The following is a 25,387-nucleotide window of genomic DNA, read 5'->3' as shown; positions in this document are numbered from 1 at the left end:
TTCTTCGGTTTTTCTAATAGTGCCATTCAATTGATTCATATTCTAATTGACATTTACTTTTACATCTACAAAGTAAAAGGAGCATTTATAACGCCATATCAGTTTGACTGAGGTGAAGTAAAGCAAAAGGCAGCACTTTAAGTTCATTCAGACCCACTACAAATACATTACAGCTGATAACCACATAGTACAATACAGAAAAAAAGGGAAACTCAGGCAATTTCCAAGAAAGAAAGCAAGAAAGACAGGCAAGTCTCAAGTAGTATCATATTTTAGTATTATAATTACATTTTTACACGCAACTTTTATTATGCAGCCTTGCACCTGTAGTACCTGCCTGTCTGATGATGTTGGAATCCCCCATTAAGCGAGCATCTAATTCAGCACGGTTAGAGAACATAGTTTTCAACAGAAAAAAAAAGCCCTCAGCTGTTTAGCTCTTAATGACTCATTTAAACTGGCTGAAGTGCTGATTCCATTAAAGACAGAAGAGACCTCTGTCACCTGGCTGCTTGTGTCCTCATTTGCTGAAAATCAGAACAAGGCAGACCACTTCAAAAAGATGTGATTTTTATAAGAATAAGAAAGAAGAATCTTAATGCATAACAAGGCCTGCTAATGAGGGTTTGATGTATGCAAATGTGAGTGCATGTGTGTGACACAAGAAATCCGTTCAGCTGCACGTGAATGTATGCTTTTTCTTGTCGCGGTATGTCATCTCTACACTCATTTGCCAAAGCTCAGGAAGTCATCTACCGAGTGAAATATCCAAATGGAGGTGACTATATATAGGTATGCATATGTCAGCCAGCAGTCGAGGCTGCCATTACAGTCAAAGGAGAGCCAGGCAATGCCGACAGTGAAGCCTGGGAAGGGGTTCAGCTCACAGATAAAGCAGTTGGCTGGGCTTCAGTTCAGATGTCTACACGTAAACTTATGGTGTATCGGTAAGACCCCCTCGGTGTGTGAGGCACCCACACAGGACTAGCAGACATGACATAAGACGTATGTCCCTCCGGAGTGGTGCAAGGGCCAGGAAAGGTGTTTCTATTGCCACAAGAAGCCACAAGGAGCACTTAAATGACTCCTTGTCTTCCTTAACTTTCCTGCTAGTCAAATCATCATGACTGTTAAACATGAACTGTGTTACAGTCTGAGTATATTGGCCTTACCCTTTTATTCTTCCCTTATTATTCCCATCATACCTATCTTAAAAGTAAACTGTGGATTTTTTATCACTGGAAATGTTTCAGCTAGAAGAAGATAATTTAACAACTGCCAGGAAGGACAGAGGGCTAATGGCATCTGCCTTTGGCAGAGGGAGGCTGCGTGGTCTCCTGAGATTCCTGCTGATAGCTCTGTAGTTTAATCACATCTACAGTTTAGATTAGATGCTTTGTCAGGCTGGTTGTATTAGTACATTAAAGTTAGATTCATGGCTAATGTGGGTAGCCATGCTGTAGTTGTAAAAAGGAGACTAAGTTGTGTAAGGGCCCACTTGTCTTTCAGTGGTATAAAAGCATAATAATAGCATACAAGATTTTCTTCACACTCTAGACCTCAAGCCCACTTCCTAAAACATCTCACTGCAACGGTATCTAAGAGTTGCAAGTTGATATTAAATTAAAAGTGAATGAAAAATATAAACATGTATGAAGAAACTGTAAAATGAGTGAAGAAAATGGCCATACAGGAATTTTGATGCAGCAGATACTACACTACAGTGTTAAATCCTTACACTGTTATGAGGCTGTTACGATCTTCTCTTTATTTTATTCTATTCCTCTTCCCCTTCCCATCAGCAATTCCAGAAATTGTCCTTGGGCATGTATATGACAGCTGATATTGTACAGACATTTCCACCAGTATCCATCAGCCTCACGCCCCTCTCAATACTCACTCATTAATGCCATTTACTGAAGGTATTAATGAATTTCTCAGTATGTCACAAATAAGGGCTTTTTTCCCCCTTATCTGAAGCTTCTCGTATGCTACAAATGAAAGATTAAGGGGCCTGATTCTGGCAAGATCAACCGAAATCAGTAGAAACTTTGCCTGGTGATATTGAGCAGCCTCAAACACTCAGCTAGTAATAACAATAATTCTAGATCAATTCAGTGGCAATCGATAAGAAATCTTTTTCCAAATCACCTTAATCCAGTTTCCAAATCACCTTAATCCAGAGCAAAAGAAAATATGCAGATTTTTCATAAATAATTACCTCATATGTGTGAATGATTTATGTTTAAGCTTATTAAATACACCCTTAGTGACTGGAAAGGAAGCAAAGCAAATTAGCATAAAGTGGAGCTGAAGAAATCAGTTGCTCAAATATCAAGTTACTGAAAGACGCAGTCAGAAACTTTGTTAATGTTTCTTGTTTCCTTGGGCTAAATTTCTGGTGAGGGGAAAAAAGTGATTGTGTTTTGTAAGTTACGCCACTTTTCCAATTCTGCCTGTGGTGAATTAATCACTTCACCTACTTTGGAAGGAAATCCCGTAGGCTAACGAACAGCCCACAGAAAAGTCCACATTCACAATTTTTATAATTTCAAGCTAAAACTTTAGAACACTGTGGATGAGAAATTACTGAGGCTGAGCTGCAGAACAAAGAGATCATACACGTAAGTCTCCTTTTAAAAGTTGGCCAGAGTGGGAGGAGGCAGGGAGTTGGCCTTTGTGTACAATAGCTCAGTTCCTGAAACATTTGCCAAAGGTGTAGGAAAACTGGATAAAAGGCCTTTTCTCAGCACAAATGAGGTCTAGTCCAACGGTCTTAATCAGCAGGCTGTTTTGGGGTGGGCTGGAGAGAGATGTCCATCCAAATTCCTCCTATTGCAGCTCTGTCGCTTTGGAAAACAGTGCTGGGACCTTGACAGAGCCAGATGGAGGGAAGTTCCTGAGTTATGGTTGCAAGGACTGTTTTTATTTATTATATACATAAAGGGAGAAATGCGGCACACTCATCCTCTGCCTGGACCAGGGAATACTTAAATGTAGTCCTTTATTTAATTCTTTTTTACATAATTTAACAGATCACACAAGAACTGCTTTCTTTTTGAGACTACCCTGTAGCGGCATGGTTAGGACTTCTCCAGGCTGTCAGAAAATATGGGTTTAGGGTCTCTTATGCTGCAGAAGGAACTGATGCACATTCGTGAGTTTTCTAATATGTTATATCAACACTTCTGTCCCTTGACGTACTGTGGGAAGAAAAACCGCTGTGGCTGCTGTGTCTGGTGAGCAGCCATCCTTGCCAGGTACTGTTGATTAGTAGATGATGCCATAAGTGGTTTTAGGCACAGAAATCCCTGTTAGAAAGATTCAAGGTGTGCTTCTTTCCTGCTAAAGCAGGATCAATTCTACATGGAATTCTGCCCCTTAGGGATTTCTAGGACTGCATGTACATAAAGGGTAGGGTAGACATTTCTCAAGAATATAGAAACATAGAATTGCCTAGGTTGGAAGGGACCTTTCAGATCATCAAGTCCAACCACCAACCTAACTCTGACAAAAATTATCACTAAACCATATTGCTAAGCACTATGTCTACCCATCTTCTAAATACCTCCAGACCTGACGATTCCACCACTTCTGTGGGCAGCCGGTTCCAATGCTTAATAACCCTTCTGGTGAAGAAATTTTTCTTAATATCCAATCTAAACCTCCACTGGGGCAACTTGAGGCTGTTTCCTCTTGTCCTATCGCCTGTTACTGGGGAGAAGAGACCAGCCCCCACCTCACTACAACCTCCTTTCAGGGAGTTGTAGAGAGCAAAAAGGTCTCCCATCAGCCTCCCTTTCTGTAGGCTGAACAATCCCCACTGCCTCAGTCGCTCACAAGAATATAATTGTGAAGCCTAAATTTCAGTCAAATCCCAATTTAGTCAATGAAGTGGGTTTTAAGGTTTGATTTACATAACTCTTAACTCCTAAATGACAGAGGAATTTTGAAACTGAAATTTTATAATCTCTCATTTTCATCTGACTTTTTTCATAAAATGCCTGTAGACTATCACTTCTAAAAACATTTTGTGGACTGGGTATTTTTTTGAATGTGCAGGTCTTTTGATGATTTACTGGGCTCTTTAGCATCTGAAATACTGTAACTTTAGTTAAAGCGCGTTGCTTAACAGTGTTGTTTATTCACTCACATTAGACAATTAATTATTAACACGTGAGAAAGGAAAACACTCTAGAATAAAGCACTGCAAAAAGAGCATTCATGGAATCATAGAATGGTTAGAGTTGGAAGGGACGTTAAAGGTCATCTAGTTCCAACCACCCTGCCCTGGGCAGGGACACCTCCCAGTAGAGCAGGTTGCTCAAAGCCCCATCCAGCCTGGTCTTGAACACAACTTCTCTGGGCAACCTGTTCCGGTGTCTCACCACCCTCAGAGTAAAGAATTTCTTCATAATATCTAATCTAAATCTACCCTCTTTCAGATTAAAACTGTTACCCCTCATCCTATCCCTACTCTCCCTGACAAAGAGCCCCTCCCCGCTTTAAGTACTGGAAGGCTGCTATAAGGTCTTCCTGGAGCCTTCTCTTTTCCAGGATGAACGGCCCCAACTCTCTCAGCCTGTCCTCACAGGAGACGTGCTCCAGCCCTCTGGTCATCTTTGTGGCCCTGCTCTGGACCTGCTCCAACAGGACTATGTCCTTCTTATATTGGGGGCCCCAAGAGCTGGATGCAGTACTCCAGGTGGAGTCTCAGCAGAATGGAGCAGAGGGGCAGAATCACCTCCCTCGACCTATTCATTCCTTCCCATTACTGTAAATTCATACATATCCTCATAATTAACTAAATATCACATATGTACACTCATAGTACAGTTAACTCCTCTTAATACGGTATCCCATATACACATGAAGAAATTCACACCTTTATTTACTGGCATATATGTTTAAACAGACAGGCATTTTTAGGGAGTCTCTAGAGTTGTTTGGGTTATATGCTTGAAGATCATTTCACAAAAGAACAAAGGACTGCCAGCTCAGAGGTTAAGGGAAAAGTAAAGTGCTGGAACAGGAATGTCCTTATTGAGGAGACAAAAGAGCCTTTAATGCCCTCCACCTTCCCTTTTTGATGCCAGCTGGTGCAGGTGGTGTACTGGGGCTGTACAACGATGCATTCTTGCTGAGCCTGCCAGTTAGGCTGGTTTCCACCCCTGGAAACACTGGTCACAAGTAAGACTGGTAATACACTGTTGGAATAATTTTTGGCAGGTTGTCTGCAATCTCCCAAGAGAGAATTTAACCAAGGTTACAGAAAAAGACCACTTCATTTAGAAAAAAAAAAATAGACCATCAGTTCTTTAATAAGTAAAAGCAACCTGTGATTCACATTACATAAATAACTCTCCCTCAAACACCAGACTAGTGACATAAGGAGGAAAAAGGCTCATATTAAAGTGTAAATTTTCCATTCAGCATCTACAGCTCCTCTGAGTAAGAAGTACTATTATTCTGTTTTACCGTATGACAGCTGATGAGACTGCAAAGAGGTGGAGAGTCTTACAGAGCAGTCATTTTACTCTTATATGAAACCCATGGATTTTAATTTTTCAGGGGAAGATTTCTGTTTCAGCATCAATATTTCATACTAAGAATGGGTCCAAACTCAAATCTAAGACTGTCTGTATTCATCTTTCTACATGTGTCTAAACTAAAATGCCATGCCTTGATTTTATCTTTAGGTCTCAGTGATGATACATCTCAGCTGCTGTTGCAACGAAGCTTACAGATGTCTGCTTCTCTGTTTAGGGTTTTACTCTTTCCTCTTTGTAATATTGGAAACTGAATCTCCACACAGCATAGATACATTTAGAAATTTAACTCATCATATCAGCTGACATAGCTAAGATACGTCTAGCACTGCAGAGAAGGCAGAGGAAAAACAAACGTCAAAAATAAGTATTATTTCATCAAAACAGGATCTTTTTTAGGCTTAAGTATCTTACCAAATGTCATCTTATTTCCCTTCTCTCCTCAAAATTTCTGCCTAAGGAAAATATTAATATTAATTGAGTTTCTGTTTAGGCCTTTCAGTAGAAGGATATGTAGAGAAATGTTTTCTTCATCTCTGTTTTATGCCAACTTATTCCTTTCTAACTGTCACTTTTCTCTTTAATAACTATAAATCTTTCACAAATATCATAGAGTGATTAGAAAGGGGAAGTAGCTGTACATAACAATATTATGTTTCTTATAAGAAATATTGAACTGAGTTCTAATTTTCATTCAAAGTCTTATGTGATAATGATACAAGTATTATGGAATTCATTGTTATTAATTATATGTGCCAACATATGCAATAATACCTCATGTAATCAACTGAAGATTAAAAAAAATCTCAGAGCTCTCATTGCTTCTGCATTGCACAAAAAAAAAGGCCGAATAAGAGATACAAGAAACTAAGCTAAATTACATTTTTCAGTAAGCTGTGAAATAATGTATTCTTTAATATTATATGATTTAGATAAGATGATAGAGCAGATCAAACAATCCTTTATATGGGATTATAAATTACTACTTTTATTTAGAAGTAAATAAGATTTTATAAGGATTTTCCTTAAAATCTAAAGAAACTGCCTCAAGGTTTCTGCAATTTACCTCTTTGTTTTGACAATAATTCTTAGCAAAACCGAAGAGTTTGAGTAACAGTATCTATTTTAAAGAGGTATGATGACTCTAGCTAAGCTGATTAAGAACTAGTTAAGTGATAGTTCTGAATCTAGATGTGAATACGTAATCCTCATTAGTGGCACATCCTTCTAGGGAGGTTTTGAAAGGACTGCTTTCCAAAAGGCCTGTCAAGGATTTACAGGCAAATATGGAACCATTGCTAATAACATTTGCAGAGGGAATAAGACTGGTAGGATGATTAATTACCATGCAGGCAAGGTGGTCATAACCAGACAGCAAGACCATACAAAATGCAAAATATTATGTTTCGGTACAATAATGTCATCACTGTAAGTTCAGAAACAAGTGATCTTTGGGCAGTGCTGAAGAGAGGACAGGAGGAATAGTGATGATCTGCCTCCACCACACTAGCGGAGGGTAGTCCAGGAATACTGCTTTCAGTGCTAGCAGCTATGCCTTAAAAGAGATTCTGAAAAATTGGAGGCAGTCTAGAAAACTAGGCCCAAAAATTATTTGAAAGAATAAATCTAACAGACAAAAAAGCCTCAGAATAAGGCTAGTCTGATTCTTTTATCAAAAGGAACTCTGAAAAGTGACTTGATCAAAGCACACAATGTATTCCCAGAGAAAATCAGTGGCTATGAGACGGACCTTTTGTCTAGGAAAAATAGGTCATAGCAAGAATCAATGGATTCAGAGTCAGGAAAAATCAAACGAGAAAAAAGCCATACTGAATTAACAGTGACTGGTAAGGCTTCAGAATAGATTCACAAGATAGACAAGTATTTCTCCATCTCCTGGAACCTTCAGATGAAGTTCGGGCATTTTTCCATAAGATACACCTTTGCCAGGTGTGAAAGCTTCATACAATATAATTTGTGTAGGTTGATAGGTCCATGTAAATCACAAGTCCTTAATATTTGGGTCATGGACCAGTCAGTGTCCACTTCCAAAATTTTCCAAAGGCAAAAGTTAAGTTATGTATTTTAGGCAGCTGGCCCCTCCATAAAAGTCCATAACCCTGAGTGAGAAGTCTTGGTTTCCAATAAAGTACAGAGAGAGAGTTCAACTCCTTGGGTTGGACAGAAACACCAAAAGCAACGTAGAGCTTCTGTTCCTCTCTAGGGCTGTTGGGAATCTCTATTGTCGGGACATCAGGCAGTTATCATGACATCCAGGAGCCACAGCCAAGGAACACAATCAAAATGCCTTTCTTTTTAATACAGTTTCATTAGTCATGGTTGGATCACTCTAATCTTTGTAGTTAAATCTGTTCAATTTCTGCAGTGATTCTTCCTTGAGTCTTCCACCTTTCAGAGGGTTGATCTAGGCAACTGGATTAGTCTCGTCAATGATATGCAGAAGAGAAAAGCAAATACACTGACTGGGAAAGGAAATGCATGAAAGAGCCTGAAGTCTTGAATTTAGTGACTGGGAAACTTGCCTGAGAGGTGACTGTCCTGATGACGAAGTTTTGCAGACAGACAAGTTTTTACATCCCAGACTCCACAAATTTCTGGGTAAGAAATTAACTTCTCAGCTATTTTAGACAAACTGGCATATTTATTACTGTTTCTTCAAAATAAACTCACCTACTTCTTTGGGATGCATTTAGTGTTCTCCGTGAACATTTATCAGTTTAGGACTGTGACAGAAAGATTTCTAGAAGGTTTAAGTAGGAGATGTATAACAAACCACAGATAAGGGGAAAACCTCTGGGCATTTAAATAAGCAAAATTTTCAGTTCCTATAAAATATTAAAACCAAGCAAGGAAGTTCCTTCAGGGTTAAGCAGAAATGAGGGAGGATTCTCTGGATTAAACTTTTAGATGTAAATGCCTTCCTTGTTCTTAACTCCTTTATTGGATCTAGTCCTTCTATACAAAATCTCTATCAGGTAAATATCATTTATGGAGTCATTAGAAAATATGGTTAATGTTCATGAAAGAAGAATCTGTTCCGCCAAGCATGCTAGGCAAAATTGAAGTGTAAAGCAAGGCAATAAATCATATGGTGTACATATTCTTCCTAAAATACTTCTGTGACATACATACATTTAAATTGGTTTGAAATACATTTCTTCAAGTTAGGGTAGCTATTTTTGTCAAGTCATGTAGAAGCGGACATTACTCCTATAAGCTTTCTAAAAGACAGGACTGAGGTAATTTCTTTCACTCTGCTTGGTTTTAATGTAGATCAGAGTTGATGGGTGGTTTTTTGTTTGCAAAACAAATATTGTAGATTGCATTTACCAATTTACCAGTGTCCAGGCAATGGGTTATGGCATCAGTCTGTACGTGAGAAAACACATTGCTATCTGAGATAATAATAGCTGACTCAAAAGAGCTGTGAATAATTACAGAAGTCTTGCCTTTCTTGACTTTGATTTGCAAGCCTAGAGACAACACCAAGTATCTTACTGATGCAACACGTGCACAAATACCTCATAGTGCCGAACCAGAAACGTAAAAAAATCAGTGAAAGATGTAGATGTGTGTGTTTCAGAGCAAGTCACTCTTGGCTCCCTTTATAGTAAATAGAGACCATGGTTAATGATATTCAGGAGGTAACTTCTGTTTTCCCATAGTAGGTGTCTACTTTTGGTTGGTTAAATTATAAGCTAAACTCCATTAAGTGTACTTCATTACCTACACTAGCAGCCTTATTAGCTATCTCAGATGTTGACACCTAAAGATAATCACATGAAATGAAAATTCGACCAAATAAACATAAAAAAGAAGAAAAGAAAATGCAAGCCTAGCAAAATTGATTGTGTTTTCTGCCTATATTTTTGTGCTTTGCTCTTTTTCTAAGCAGTACTAATTAAGTAGAAACTAATTTTCCTAATGTAATAAATTCCACTACTATGTTCAATTAATTTTATTGCTGCATTAGATAGAATCCAACCTAAGGACTGTAAAACCTGCTAGTAACTAAGCATTGCAATGACTGTGGTGGTCGATTATATGTCCTTTAAATGAATAGGTCTTTAACCTTCCACAGTTCTTAGAAGAAAAGTCAAAATAAAGCTATGGTCTTAAAAAAAAATTTGTATTCCAGCAAGGATCAGAATTACAAAACTTCCTTAGAAACTGTGGTAGAAAATCTGGTCTCATGCCATTCTTGATCTAGCACTACAGAAGCACGACGTTCTGATGACTATCTGAGCTTTCACTTTCACGGGACCCATCACTTTTGATAAAACTTGTCAATTCCTTCCAACCTCAGTGGCTGTATAAAATCCCAGTGGGGAAAATCTGAAATCATATTGTTCAAATTCATAGAGTATTTCCCAAAGCTTCCAAATACAGAGTTGAATTCACTTCCTTTTGCAAATAAACTGTGTTTAACTCACATGTGCTAGTCGATCAAATCTGGCGAAGAGTTCATTCAACATTCGGACCAACTCCTGAGCTGACAGAGTTGTGGAGAGGTTGGTGAATCCTTTAACATCTGCAAAAAGAATGCTAAAAAAAGAAAAAAATATTAATATCGCTGTCTATTTCCTTTGAAAACTGAATGTGCTAAGTTACTTTCTAGTAATTTACAAGTGAAGGACCACTTTAAAGTCATGTTATCTTTGCTCTAGACTTGGAGATTCTGGAGTACTGAATACAAATATTGAAGGGACTAAAGAAATACTACCAGGTATTACAAAGGGTTTTGCCAAAAATATGTTATGCAATTTTGGAATTTCAGGTCATTCAGGAAGATATAGTTAAACGTTAATGAGCACCATTGTCCCCATTGATCAGTGAGAAGACTGAGGCATAGGGGGGTTGCATAAACAGATACACTTGGCACCCAGCTGTATGTTAGTATCTGACAGTGCTCTTTGAAGGTGGGTTTATTTATATCTGTTTTTTACAATGGGTTTTATTTCATTGATTTCAATTTTTAGTGTGGTTTTTAGGCTTTACTTATCTCTGTGTCATACAAGACTCAAATTCTAAGACAACAGACAGATTCATGACGATCTTGATATATCCCAGGCTCAGGACAGCTTTATTGCATCTAATTTTAGGGACTTGACAGATGTACCTCCGTTGGAAGTATAGTGCCATCTATTTAAGGTATGAATCTTTGTTTGGATGATTCCTTGTTCCTTCCACTGACTTCACAGGGAGCCCGGTGTGATTACTCTTTGAATTTAGGTGCATCAAATTGTGCACCTAAAGTTATGGTAGGATCTTTGTCAACAAACTAGTTGCAAACAGAGCTCTAATCTATATTTCAGCAGCCAGTGAATTTTCTAGCTGTGCAACTTTGGTTGTTCATTGTGCCGACAGTGAGCAGAAGCAAATATAGAGAAACATAGACATACACATAAAGTCTGTGGTGTGCAAGCTGTCATCCAGACCAAAGCTTGTAACAGCTCAGTACTTAGCAGCTAAAGAAAGGAACGTATTGCCTACTTTAAAAAGTAGGAACATTCAAAAAAACACATATCATGCTGGCACAGACTGGAAATAACCCAAATGAACCTCCTTAGCACTTCAAAGTCAACTAGTGCCTGGTGTTACCACCTGAGTAGCTGAAGGTCTTTCATTTCTGTTGAACGAGATCACAGTTTGACAGTGTCCGAGAATCATTAATGTAACCAATAATAAACACAGTAATGATGAGGTGGACAATAAAATATGACTAATGATAATTCAACTAATCTTCAAACGTATGGGCTGGTAAGGGTATGGGTGACGATTAAGTAAGAGGATCACTAGCTGGGTAAGGTTTTTACCAGTGAGAAAAAACAAAATTAAAAGGTAAAGCACCAAACTACCTGAAGAGGAATGCATATTAATAATAGCTTAACTTGATAAAAATAAGATTTCTACAGTTTTCATTATCAAAACAACAAAAAACCCTAACTGGATACTAATTTTGTGGATTCATATTCTGTTGACTTAGGTAGTGTTCAGCACTCAACAGTTAGAAAAAAATAGAGTGAAACCCAGTTTTGAAAAGATCTAGTCCCTGGCATCTGTACTCTAAAGCACGGAGAATTTTCATTCTAAATCTCTTTCTAGCATAAATTATGTTTCAACTTTTCACCCCTGACTATAACTCTTTCCCATTCAAACACAAGGGGACATCTTCTCCCTATTTTGATTCTCCCACAACAACACTTGCTCTGAGAATGAAATAGGGTAATGGAAGACATTTTAATTTAGTGCAATTCAAACCTTTTGTAAGGGTCCCAGATACTTTCCACCAGATTTAATAAAATAATATGTCTGAGCTACTGCAAGGCCACAGAAGCAGCAGATAATCAATTTACTCTTCTGCAGAAGTTCAAATTATGTTTATTGAACTCGTCCAGACAAAGTTATATTTGGGTTCATCAAAAGACAAAGTTCATGCTTTCCTAGCAAACCAGGTCCCATCATATCCAAGGATGTTTATTTTTCACTTCCTTCAGTAATGGCTAGTCATGCATTTGCCCTTGTGGTTTAGGACAAAATTACGGCAAATGTTATTGGCTTAGCTAAATATTCTGATGGTCAGGAACCACAATAAAATCAGAGAGTCTGTAATGTCATGGAGCGGTAGCTGATCATTCTGGTGTAAATCTACAAGGAGGACTTATTTCTTTGAGTAGCAGCTCACAGGATTACCATCACCTTCCCGCTAACTAATTTCAGGAGAGACAAAATTTAGAGAGTGGAAAAAAAAAGAAAATGGAATTGTGAAAATGACAATAAGAATGAATGAAAAAGGCTACTAAGCAGAGGAGCCAGGTGATGTGTCTATGTCTTTGAGAGCATCTTACAAGTCTTTATCTCATTTCTCAGTGTGTGAGGTCAAACAGAAAGCTGTGGCAGAATCTTTTCTGTGCAACCTTTCTGTGCAACCCTGACCACTTAATTAAAGTGAAAAAATACACAAATGGTCCAGCCCCTAATGTTCAGTTCAAATGGATCTTCCCAGGGCAAAGGCATCCAGCCATCCTAATGAGCAAAAGAAGGCACCAAATTGCTTATCTGCTCAGGGATTAAACAAGGGTACGCTGATTTTCTAATTTAATAAAGCAACAGAAGGGAAATTCTCAAAGAAGATACACTTAGCTGCATTTGAGACCTTAAACATTAAAGAGAGTCTCCTCCACACACCTGACATTCTCATAACGATGAATGTAGATCTTATGAAACTGGTGTTGCAAATGTTCATCTTCTACGTTGGTCATATCATTTATCATTTCCAGGACTACAAACCGCGGTAAAACAGAGAGCACCAGCCGTTCCTAAAACAAAGAGGAAACCAAAGTGTCGGTATCAGTCTGAATTAGTACTTCACAGGAAACTGATTGAATTCTGCCCTATTTAAAGAGCTGGATAACTGGCAATTTAAGATGTGACCCTCCCTTCTAAAAATTCTAGCTCAGACCATTTGTGATAATTCACATTACCAACCTGAGTCCAGAACATGGACCCTTCTCTCTCCTTCCATTCCTAGTTCTTCCCTCTAATGTTTTAAGCTTGCTTGTTGTTTACTTAAAGATCCATCCTGCTTATTACCTCCATTACAAGCTTCTCACTAAACATTGCTTATAAACCTATCAAGCACTCCATTCCAGGCAGTGGTAGCTTGATTAACAGATATGGGCCAGAGGAATTTGAAAGTCCTCAGATGCAAGTAGGATCACATTTTTATTGTTACTTATTTATCAGAACTTACAGACCGTGTGTTTAGTATTCATAAACTGTATAGTTAATAATAAAGCTGGAGAACAAATAAAGCAAAAAATAGGCAGAGGAACCTGACTCCTCTTCACTAAGTGAAAAGGACAGCATTTAGACTAAGCTTAGTTGTATTGTCAGAGATTAAAGACAGGGATCACCTAAGAAATGTTTTATGGGAAAGATTTAGCCATAGACTAGTTTGTATGTTAATAGGGTTACAATAGTTAACAGGAACTAAGTTTTAAAGTGACTTGTCAATCTCAGAACCTCCTCAACAGTCTGTGGCATGGAAGTGCTTACGTAATTTTGACAAATGGGACTGGGTTTCAAAGTTCCTTGAAACTCTATATGTAATCTCAGAAATAAGCATTTATATGTGACAGTGAGGCAGGTTTCCAGGATGACTCATTTTGCTTGCAGCCCACTTACTTAACTTCTTTTTTGTAGATCCCCCCAGACAGATCTGGGCTGAGCAGTTCTGCTGACCCAGAGCTGACCGTTCTTTTTCCCAAAGGCCTTGTATGACCTCCCTGTCCCATAATGGACTCACGTCTGTTCACATCATACAGTAATGGCTGTACAACAGCAGCCACCAAAACAGTTCATGGAATATATAGCCTTCTCCCACTCCCAAAGGTATGTGGGACTGGGGAGAACGGGTTGTTCTGCAGATGACAGCCTATTCCTGGCCATTTAGGTCCTGAGGGAGCAGATAGGCTTTCACTTATTCATTGTATGGACATTCATGGCAGAGTGCCATCAAGAAAGAAGAAACTACTTTATTGGGATGTTTGCAAAACAGGCAGTTGGTTGCTGGTGCTTGTGGGAGTCTCCATTGCAAGGGTCCTCATGTGTCTTCAGCTAGGTCAGCAGAGTCTCCTCATATGACTGTTCTGCTCATTTCTTATAACCTGGCAGGTCCATGATCCTGTGTGACAACCCAAGTCTTACATAGTTCATCAATATTGGTATATTTTAACCACAAACTAAACATTTCTTAAATATCTAAACTACCTACAAAAGACCAGTTCAGGTTCCATAGACCATTTCTGCAAAAACAGTTTCCATTGGGTATTTACAAATGTCTTATCTATGCACAATTTAATCGCTTCAGCAGCAGGAGTGACCTAGAAAAGGTCCTGGATGGGACACTCCACCTAGAATATTAATTAACACATTTAAACATATAAATGGGGCTAGACAAAGCAGGAGTTGCATGTGGGAATTTCTAGAACTGCCCCAAATTCCCAGCTCCTGTGAGAGTCCATCAATGTTTAATTGTGAAGTTTCAGTCAATCTCCTGCTTTCAGGGTGGTTTCAAGTTAGTAATCTGTATATATTAGTGTACATACACATTGTACATATACAATTAGTTTTCCTGTGTAAGTATACACATACGTGTACATATATTTGTGTATATATACACAAAAGTGCTGCTTTCCATCCCCTGTCATAATACAACTACTAACCACATTTAAGTAGGGCCAGGCAAGCTCTCAAAAGATTATTAAATTCTTTCATGACAGCACTAGATCATCCCCTGAGAGATTTCACAACATCCCTGTTGCAGTGGCTCATCAGTTTGACAGCTCTGGCAGATTTTGCAAGTATCCCACCCAAATCTGCTTCTCTGCAAATTAAGCTTTCTTTTTATCCTTTCAAAGTAGGTATGGATAATCATTGATTGCCTCTTCCCTGTAACAATTTTTCTGTACTGAAATACTGTTATTGTGTCCTCTTGCCCTCAGTCCTTTTCTAGATTAACCAGATTTCCCCAGTATTGGGATATATCGCTCCAAATCACTCTGAGGCAAAGCTAGCAGTTTTTCACTGAACTGGCTCCAAATTATTAACCATCTTTTGCTTTATGGGATTGCGAAGAGTGAAATGTTATTGAACTAAAGAAGATAATGTCAGTTCTGTGAGCTACTTATCACCAAATTTCAGATGACATTTTGGGGGATACAAAAGGTCTAGGGAAAGCCAGATGTGAACTTCCAAATCAGACACATATGGAGACTGTAAAGAGGTGGAAGACACCAATGAAGACTATTCTTCCAGGCAATGCCCACGGAGGAACCACAGTGCAGTGGGAAACTCTTCCTGTATTTTCAAAGCAGTGTAATCGTACTACTGTGGAGAAAGCACTTACTTGGTACTGAGCCATATTGGGGGCGTGGAGGCAGTTTCCAGACTAACTCTTCCCTTTTATACTTAGGAAAGGCAACTACCCTTTCTCCATCCCACTCCACCTCATCCATCACGCTTTCAGAAAGGCCCTTTACAAGTTTGGGAATTGAGAGCAGTGTTGAACTTGGACACAAAGTGGGAACATTCACCCCAACACTTGTAGGAGGCAATATCATTTCTAACTTACGACTTTTACAGTGAAGATCATGAAGAATTCCTGCTCTGAGCGCCTTAGTAGTTAGTAAACAATCCTCAGCTACCATGAAAACACATTGTGGCTAAACACCCTCATTTGTCTAGATGGCAGCCCCAGCTGAGGTGAACTGTACTTTTACTTAAGAAGGCAAAACACATGCTGCTATTAGCTTCTGCCGGAGCCGAGGTGTGTAACACTCCACTCTGAGATGGCAGCTTTCTCCTGGGCTCCTGCCTGCATAGCATGCTAACATAGAAGATGAGAGAATGGCGACAATACTAATCTTAAACCCACCTGTCCTGCAAACCTTTACTAAATCAAGGGCTGTCTTCAGGAGGGAGAGAAAAACAATGATGCGAGGCAGTGATAGTTGATATATCTATAGAGCAGGCAGTGAGCTATCACGCAATGAGCTCATCCTTTATTCTGGTAAAAAACCCAGCTCAGACCTTCTGTTTCCCCATACAGGTTGTACTAATTTTAGCACATCTGCATTGTCTTGATTTTTTTCCATTCTTCCCACCTGGGAATTCGACTATCCTTCACTCTTCTTCTGATGTGTCAACACTGGGTGTGGTGCTTGTGATAGCAAGAAGAAAACCAGTCCCTCAGGAGGTCCTTTACACTCCTGAAAACCCAGGTTTTCAAAGGAATGCCTAGCCCTAAGGTAGCTCCACTCTCAAGCAAATGTCCCATGGCATCTTAAGATGGCATGTTTGGGAACGGCTGCTGATTGATACTCCAGGAACCAGAAATATTTTTGATATTTTGCGTCGTTCAGCCTCCTATAACAGAAGGCACTTAGGCTGTATATTCTCCTATTTCTTCAATATTAAGATACATTTCTTAATATGACGATACAATAAATCTATCCTTCAAATAAATCAGATCAGTCTTTCAAGAAGCCATATGATTAAAGGGTTCAATGGGTTCCTGTGAAGATACTTTCACAATAGCACAAAATCCTTTCACTGTGAAAAGAAATATGTTATTTCCTACCTTATCCTTGTAGGAAGACAAATAAGAATACAAATTCAAAAAGAAAAGAAGATAAAAGAAAGAAAAGAAGATAAAAGAAAGAAAAGAAGATAAAGAAAACAAACAGAAATCCTGGTTATTATTGAACTGCTTATGAAATCTGTGATCAGAGAACATAAAAAGAGGCCATTTCATCATAGACATATGACTAAAATGGAGAATATACTTTTTTAACAACAGGAAAACCTTATACTCCTTGTTTGCATTCACTGAAGAAGGTATCAAGCAATGGTTCTAGAATATTTATTTAAAATAAAACATAGTTCACTTGACACATGCACACTAAGCCAAGAAAAATTTGCCCAGCACATTCGATATCTTACCCTTCATGCTACTCATTAAGGTAAGTTAAACGTTCTTGGCTGCACATAAGATCTGGCAATGACCCATAAAACCAGAGGTTAATTAGTATGCCTCTGCTGCAGTTTTCCTCTATTAATACTGTAGCACGTGAAGAGCTCTTATCAGGATCACAACCGAAAGTGCATATACAGCTCATGTCACTGTTCTGTATTACGTATGTCATGCTACAGAGGAACACTACAAGAAAAAGAACGTGTAAGTGTGTGTATCTATATATATTTTTATGAGGCACTCCAACCACTAGTCGATTCTCTGGTACTGACACATTTAAAGGACAGAAAATTCTTCCCTCTACAGGCATCAGCTGTCTTTTGCTGTTCCAAGCTGCTCTTATACCACGCCAGACTGACAGGATGGTAGGGACGCTGAACCAGGCCTCTTCCAGAAATCAGACACTAGTGTAGATCATGCCCATCCTTTCTTTTCCTACGGCTGATGCTAATATTCTATGGACCAGGATGTGTCCCTCTTGACAGGCCTTTCACATCATTTTGCTTCAATCCAGCAGTGAAAAAAGATTTTCAGTTATCTAAGAATGAGTGTCAGGTCATTGTCCCCTTGATATAAGGGTCCTTGCCACATAACTCCCCTTTTAACTAGTTAAATTCCCATTTCACAGATTTAGATACTGTGGCACAGAAGAACAGTGCAAATGTGCAAAAGAGCAGTAGCAGATCACAAGGAAAAAACGAAAATTTTTATAGTCTTCTGTTCCTTACTATATGCACGATGAAAGAGGCCTTATATTTCTTGTCAGTCTCTCCTAGAAGGCATACTCAGAAAGGGAGGGAAAGACATGAGGAAAAAATACCTTCTCTTTTTCAGAGAAAGGCCTAATAAGGAAGTGTCATGATCTCTAGGGTGAAGGAAACTACGTTATCCATCTTTGTTGAAAGCTTGCTAGTTGAGCAATTGGCAAAGTGGAGACAATTCAAAGGTGAGCAGCAGTAGTGGTAAGTGGTTCGAAAAGGAAGAGAGATATATTTGTTCAAGAGAAAAGATGTAGAAGAAAGAAGATAGCAACAAAGGAATGTTATAAAAGAGACCGTGATATATTCTCCTGCTAACCATTCATGACATGAATCAGCCCTAGTCTTTAAGACGGAGCAGTCAAAGTTTAGGGTAAATAAATGAAAAAAGAACCTTTAACCAAAAGAATAACCAAATAAAAGAAAAAAGACCAGTAGAAATCATTGAATGGAACAAACGGATGGTAGAATTCAGGTCTGGATTCAGACACCTGAATTTTGGTGACTACAGTGTAGGTCACTCTCCAGTGAGCCTGGTGAGATACTTAACAAATCAGATGTGTCTACCTCGGTGCCACTGCAGGTCTCTCTGGGCCCCATTGTCTGTATTGACTAGGTCTCAGCTGACTGTATTGGCAGCTTAAAGGTGTGAAGAGCATGTAGTCACCTAATTTAGGGTTTAGACCTCACTCCTACCCAATCTACTCCTTCAGAAAATTTTGAAACAGTGAAATAAATCCTGCAGTGGAAAAGCAAATTAACTTCATGAGTCACATGTCTGTTTAAAGTCCCAAGACTGTAACACTGTTGCTTTCTCTAATGCCCACTTCTCCCTTTATGCATCTGCAATAGTCATTCTTTGTTGAATAACTTTTCTGTGGTCCATGTGCACTGATCCCCTGTGTCTCTCGTACTGAAATCAGGGGGTATCAACAGTGCTTACAACTACACAAATGTAGCTAGGCACATTCATGGAAAAGTGTGAACGTGGCCCTGATAAGTAAATAACAACCTTTGGAACATTTTTTTTTTTGAGAAGAGATAATTAACCAGCGCACAAGGTCTCAGTCCTGTGAATAAAAACTGAACTGGAGACCTTTCCACTGGTGCTGATCAAAGAAAACAAAATACCAACAAGCACAAAACATCAACAAGCAACCTGGGGCCTGCAGGATGTTGCCAAGAGGAAGGTCAAACTCCCCAAGGTTTCCCTGCTGATCATGTGAGGGCATCACCCCTGCGGGGTCTGCTGTCTGTATAACCTCCCTGCACCGACTCCCCTTAGATGGTTACACGGCAAATGACAGAATGCTGCCTACACTGACCTGGGATTTTCCTTTGTTTCTCAACATCTTTATCAGGGTTGGCTTTGCCAAGGGATAAAAGTCCCCTCTTGAATGACAGTTTGATTTAGGTTTTGTTCTTCTTCCTCTACACATACATTCAGATGGGTGAACTTACGTGTATCTTGTGTGAGGAAGTCTTTGGATCAGGGAACAAGTTGCTTAAGGCTGTTCCCAAGACGCTTCTGTTAAATTGGAGTGGACATACCCCAGAAATGTTTAACTTGACAGAGACTCCAGAGAAACTACTCCACAATTTTCATCTTGATTTTTAAGAATCGTTTTGCTAGAACGATTAAGCTTGGCTTTAACAACATTCCCAATTCATACCATAGAAGCTTTATTGTTTCAAGCACTGAACTTGAAAGCATGAGAAAAGGCCTGATCGGAGCCATGGCTTTAGGCTTTCTGGAGTACAAGAGCTTTTGTTATGTTTAGGAGAAGTAGATAAAAATGGTATTGTTTTCTACTGAAAAACTGACAATGATCAGAATAGATGTAATTATTGTAGATGCCACTCTAGAAAATGGGAATTAGCAACTCTCATTATGATGAACAGCTCTAAAGAGAAATTTCTTCATTGCTATGTAGTACGCAATGGACAGTCTATTTGCAGCTGTACTTTCTTCTGCATTATCTAGACAATGGCAAGTAATTAATAATATTGAAGGAACTGAAATATCTAATATGTTAAGACTTGTGGGGTTATGAGGTTGCCTGTTAACTTTTACTACTTACTGTGTTAATATGCAATACGAGCTAGATCAGCTTTCTTTTATTTGAATTCAGGCAGTTACCATTCCCAGTCATCCCATCCTTGGCTGCATGTTCCATTTAGGCATCTGCTGTTCTCAAACAAAAACAATGCCAGATCACACAGGAGGTTTTGGAGTCTCCTTTTGTTTAGCTGTTGGCTGTGAAACATAGTTAGAATCTCATCCAAACTGATAACCCAGTGTTTTTGAGAGTCATGACTTTTTATAATGGTATCTAATTAGTTGTTAATCAAAAAGTATTATAAAGTTCATGGTAATGCAAGAAGGAAAAAGCTTTTTCCACACACTTCTTGTCGGAAGGACATTTTATCCAATTGTTTTCTCAATACTATTGTCCGTAACAGCCTGTAGCACATGCTGAAGGGAAGGACCGCAAGATACTGCTGGTCCTTTGCTTTGCTTGGATGATGAATGGTTTGAAGATTCTAATACCTGAAGCCACATTACAAAGTCTTGGCAGAGCTTGATGATTAAGAGTCTATTGCCAGGTGTCAAAGGAGGTTCCTTTCTCATCAGCCAGTTGGTTACGTGAGAATATAGCAAACTTAATGCCTGCTTGCCCTGTGCTCCCCGAGCTGTAGAAGGCTGATTCTAGGGCTGCCAGTTTGTATTTTCATGCCTTCCCAGTATCATTTTGGCTTCATAAACACTTAGCTCATCCTGCAACATGCTGGGAAGTGGTGGAACAACCCTCCCTGTCAATTTTTTTTTGGCATGGTACTTGTTACTGCTGCTGCGTGTAACTTTTATGTGAAAAATTGTATTCGCCTATAAAATACTTACAAAAATATTTATAAAACTATTTTTCAAAGTAACACAATTAATCATGAAACTAAGTGCAGCTGATCCTTACACTGTATGTCAGAAGCTCAATGAATCAGCTCACTGAAAGACCACATGATCACCACTAATTTCCCATACCAAAGGAGTGATTGGGACCATGTGTCTGGGGACAAAGGCTGCAGTGGCCACCTGTTAGATCTGCTAGGCTACATCACGACGCAATCTCCTGACACTGCTTTGTCATTTGAGCTATCTCTTAGCTTAGACAAGAGGAACTACAGTGCCAGTGTCGATATTGAGTACGAGCAATGGTTAACAATCCCAGATCCTCTGGATCTTCACACGTGATTTTCTACCTCTTGAATGAAGAGCGCGTTATAATTACATTGCATTGTGAAACCCAACCATGTAACAAAGACATGCGGTGAAAAGCGGGAGTTACGAAACAGCTTGTATTACCACCCTGCCTTGTTGACATGAACATTTACGCTTACAAGTGGTACTGTCCAGCCCCACAGTAATCCATTAAACATATCTAATACATGGAAAGGCAAATTTTATGGCTGTGTAATTTTGTTTCTTCCGAATCTCATGATGATTTTTTTTTATTTATTTATTCTGTATTAAACAATTGTAGAGAACAAAAATATCCAGAAGAAAAACATTTATATGGAAATAAGACACATATCTCAACAAAAAGTATTGCACTGTCTTCTAGTGTTTTGACTTCCACAAATTCCAGTTAGTTTGGAAGGATAGAGCCATACCTTAAGAACAGGAGAAAGATAGCTACATCTACTGGAGGCTGATTCCGTAATGGCATAACCTTAAGCCATTCCTTATTTTACAGGAATAGAAAATGAGATCAATACAGCTCCTACAATTCAGTTTCGTTCTAAAATATCAGAATAGCCCCATCTGACTTTAATGTCTGTAGTGTTATGCCCCGGTACACTTTCACTTCTCTAGGACTGCTTTGACTTGTCTGCTCTTGAATCTTCATGTAATTGTTCTACTTTCTTTTTCTACTTTCTGTTCATTTAGATGTTCATTTTTCCATTTTGTCACTTTTTTGCTGTTTTAGAAACTACTAGGCAATTTCAGCAAAATATACATTTCTCAACAGTACTAGTTATTGCAGCTAATGACATGGAAAATGGCAGAAAGAAAATTCACATGCCATTTATTTTTCAGCTTTATATGACTGTAGAACAAGATATAAAAGAGCTAGGAGGTCAAATCAAGGAATACACCTTGTCAGAGACTTACAAAATTTCAATACTAAACAGCACAAGCTGGATGAAACCTCCTCTGGGAAGTTTCTATAGCTGGGAGTAATGGTCACTTTCTGAAAATCAAATCCCTTTTAATAGGCTTGTAGGTTGGTACTTAAATACTGACGGTGTGAAAGACCTTCAGCCTTTTCATAAATGTTAATCCAAAATTTTTATTTCACCTTAAATTATCTCAGCAATGGCATCAGTGACTTGACTCTGGCTAGCTTCAAGTTGGTACTGCTCACGGTCAGATAATTTAAAACTGTTATCTGGACCACAGAGTCTCTATTAATTGTGAAGCTTGTAAGGACGTTTTTAGAGTCCTCCTACATTCATTTCAGGGTACGAAGGAAAGTTGGTATAAACCTTCTTTAGTACCCTAAAAGTTCTGATCCTGAACAAGAAAGAAAAATGACCTTAAAATGATTAAGTATATTCAGAGCTCAGGAAAGGTACTAGTCTGATGAATTTGGAGCCTGGAGATCTTTATTTAAGCAGAGATGACTGTACTGCAGACCAGCTGGCAGAAGTGTCTCATCGCTGTCAGGGATTGAAACTATTTCATTCCCCTTCCACATTTCACCTTTGTCCACTTCCCTGAGACAATCAGCAAGGGTCGCTAGTCAGTGGAAGCTGTGATAATGGCTTTTTTTTTTTATTAGACACCTCTCTCTTTAGCAAGGGGCTGAGAACATGGGAGGCACAGGTCACCAAAGCCTGATCAACGAGCTATCAGTCCTGTTCACTATCGACCAGCACAGCATTTGAACAGCCTGGTTTATAGATGAAAAAAAAACATACAGATTTTCAGAAAGTAGTTTTATCACTAGTGAATCCTACTAGGGAGGGGAAATAGAGGTTTCCTTCTCACCTATTTCTTCTAGGGAAAGCTCCCATGCCTGAAGTCCTGACACTCTTTGGGATTATGTTTCCCCTGTATAAATTGCAGTTCAGGGCCTGATTCCCATCTCTCCAGCACTGGCTGTAAATCTCGCTATTCTGTTTGAGTCCATGTGACTACTCCAGATTTGCAAAGAATGAGAGAGAGGGCAGAGGATGATTTTTATCTTCATTTTATCTCAGATTTCTACTTGAAGGCAAAATGTGGGGGTCATGCTCTGATGATGAGAAACGAACATCAGCAGCAAATGTGAAGGAACAACATCTAAAATCTGACATGCAAGATGTTGTGTTTCCTACTGCAAGTTGGTCGAGCAGATGGGGTGTTTTGAGACAAGAAGACGTAGAAAATATATATGTTGGTCCTGTGATGTGTTCCCTGGTACCTACAAAAGCATAAGTGCATGTAAAGATTGCTTCTCCCCACCCCAATAAGGAGGAAAGTCTGTCAATGGACTTAGGAAACAGGTCACCTACTGAATCACAATATGTGTATGGATTGTGAAGAATATACATATTCCTTCGCTTGTTGAATTAACTAGTGTGTTATACTTTGAGTTTGATCCTCCAAGTACCAAAGGAGCAATGCTGAGAACAAATTCCTATTGGGATTGTGGTTCTTTAAAGAAAGGCACCAAGATTAAAGAAAGTTTTGATAACTGTGAAACATTTCTGAGCACCTCACATTCAACAGATTGTTTCCTATAAAGAAAAAAGCTGACTAACATGCAATATCTAACCAGAGGTTTACACAGAATTTTTAATTGTGAGTTTATTATTTGCCCTTTAAAAATAAAACCTCAATTATTTTGATTATGTTTTTTATTTATGAAGCATTTTAAACTGCTTTTGTAATGAAAAAGAAAAGGTCATGTGTTCTCTAAAATTCAGATTACTCTTTTTTTTAAAGCAAATCTGAACTTTATCCTCATACCAATTTAGAGGGATTTTCATATTCTTAACACCAATATAAAAAAGATGACTTTATAGTGTTTAACCCTCTTAAAGTGTCCTTTTCAATCCCAGTCCAATCTGCTCTTACTTTAGAGGTTGCAAAGTCCTGATAGTTGATTAAAATCTAGATCTGTAAGAGCTTGATAAAACCTGCACAACATGTAAGCTTCTTTAAAAAAAAAACACACAACACAACAGAGTTCATCAATCTCCAGAGAGCTTCTTAAAGCTGTGGGAAATAGAGATTGTTGCAGAGTAAAGTGCAAAAAAAATCCTCTGGAAGTAGAGGTAGAAAGGAAACAAATGGTCAAACAGAACAGCTTTCTAATGGAAAAAGAGATTAAGATAGGATTACAGTTTTTCCATGGATAACAGGCAGAAGAGACTAAATATGCCAACAGCAGACTGTTCTGAAGACTAAGGGGTGTCTTCTCCTTCTACAGTCCTCGTATCCACACTGGAAAAATATAATGTGTGTTCATACCCAGGAAACAAAACAGCCCTGTTCTCACCCAGACAAATGGTTCTTTAGGGTGGTTAAGCTCAAATCCTTTGTGGAAATCAAATGAAATATTATCCAAACTGCTTTAACTTTCAAAATTAGCTTTAATTGAATTTGTGGAGTCCTCTATGAGAAAGGGATTAGCTGGAAAGTAGGTGTCCAGTAAGCCAGTGGCAGGACTTGCCAGGAGGAAATGTCTGCTAGCGTGTTCTCATAGATGACTCTTCTCATTGGACCGTTTAATGAAGGAAAGGGTTTTCTTCTTGTTCCCCACTAATCTGACCAAACCCATAATTATGACTGCAGATGCCTGTCTTCAACCCACCTTTATTGGAAGCATCCCCAGGAGCCAGGTGGGTCAGGTATGATGTCAGCCTGGACCTTCTCGCCTGAGCACTCCTTGCAAAACAAGAGTCAGACACTGGTTTTTCCCTACCAACTCTCTGTCTTAATCATTTCTTCTTCTAGCCTTCACCTCCGTCTTCTCTGCCAGTGTGCTAGACACCCAAGAAAATATTCATAAGGCTTAGGGAAGACACTGAGAAGTTTTATTTCCATATAAGAGGACCTTCCCTTGGTGGAATTTGAGATGATGCCTGTGGAGAAAAGCACCTGCTTGCTAAAGACCGTGTTGGAGGGGGATGTGAAAAATACAGCTAAAGATACTAGTGCATTGTGGCTTTAGTACCTTCTAGCACTGGCTAACTCCACTGAAACTGCACAAATGTAGGGCTAAAATAGAATAATTTTCTCTATTTGGCTTCTCAGAGCTTAAAAACGAGGATTTCTTTCTGCTTTGAGTCTTAGTCCCTCCCAGTAGCTTAGCACAGCAGTGGCAGTGCAGCTTTGCTGTGAGCTCTGCGCAGCAGGTAGGGAGTTTTCTTTTCATGAATGATGCAGAAGCTGCTACAGTGAGAACAAGAACAAACACCTCACCAGAGGATGAATATAAGCGTCACACAGATCTGGACCGATTTCACCTGTCATC

At 38.9% G+C, this 25,387-nt stretch overlaps 1 protein-coding gene across 2 annotated transcripts in view; it reads right to left on the bottom strand.

The window, feature by feature from the left end:
* Window positions 1-25,387, bottom strand: part of ADCY8 (adenylate cyclase 8) — a 128,238-nt gene that overhangs the window by 64,682 nt on the left and 38,169 nt on the right. For both annotated transcript variants that reach the window (XM_054193173.1, XM_054193174.1), the window contains exons 3-4: window positions 12,759-12,889; window positions 10,004-10,115 (exon numbers count right to left, since the gene is read on the bottom strand). In XM_054193173.1, coding sequence (XP_054049148.1) covers window positions 10,004-10,115; window positions 12,759-12,889 — 243 coding nt within the window. The remainder of the gene's footprint in view (window positions 1-10,003; window positions 10,116-12,758; window positions 12,890-25,387) is intronic.

Source organism: Rissa tridactyla, chromosome 2 (assembly GCF_028500815.1).
Source record: "Rissa tridactyla isolate bRisTri1 chromosome 2, bRisTri1.patW.cur.20221130, whole genome shotgun sequence".
NCBI lineage: Eukaryota > Metazoa > Chordata > Aves > Charadriiformes > Laridae > Rissa > Rissa tridactyla.
This window is presented reverse-complemented; position numbering and strand designations above follow the sequence as displayed.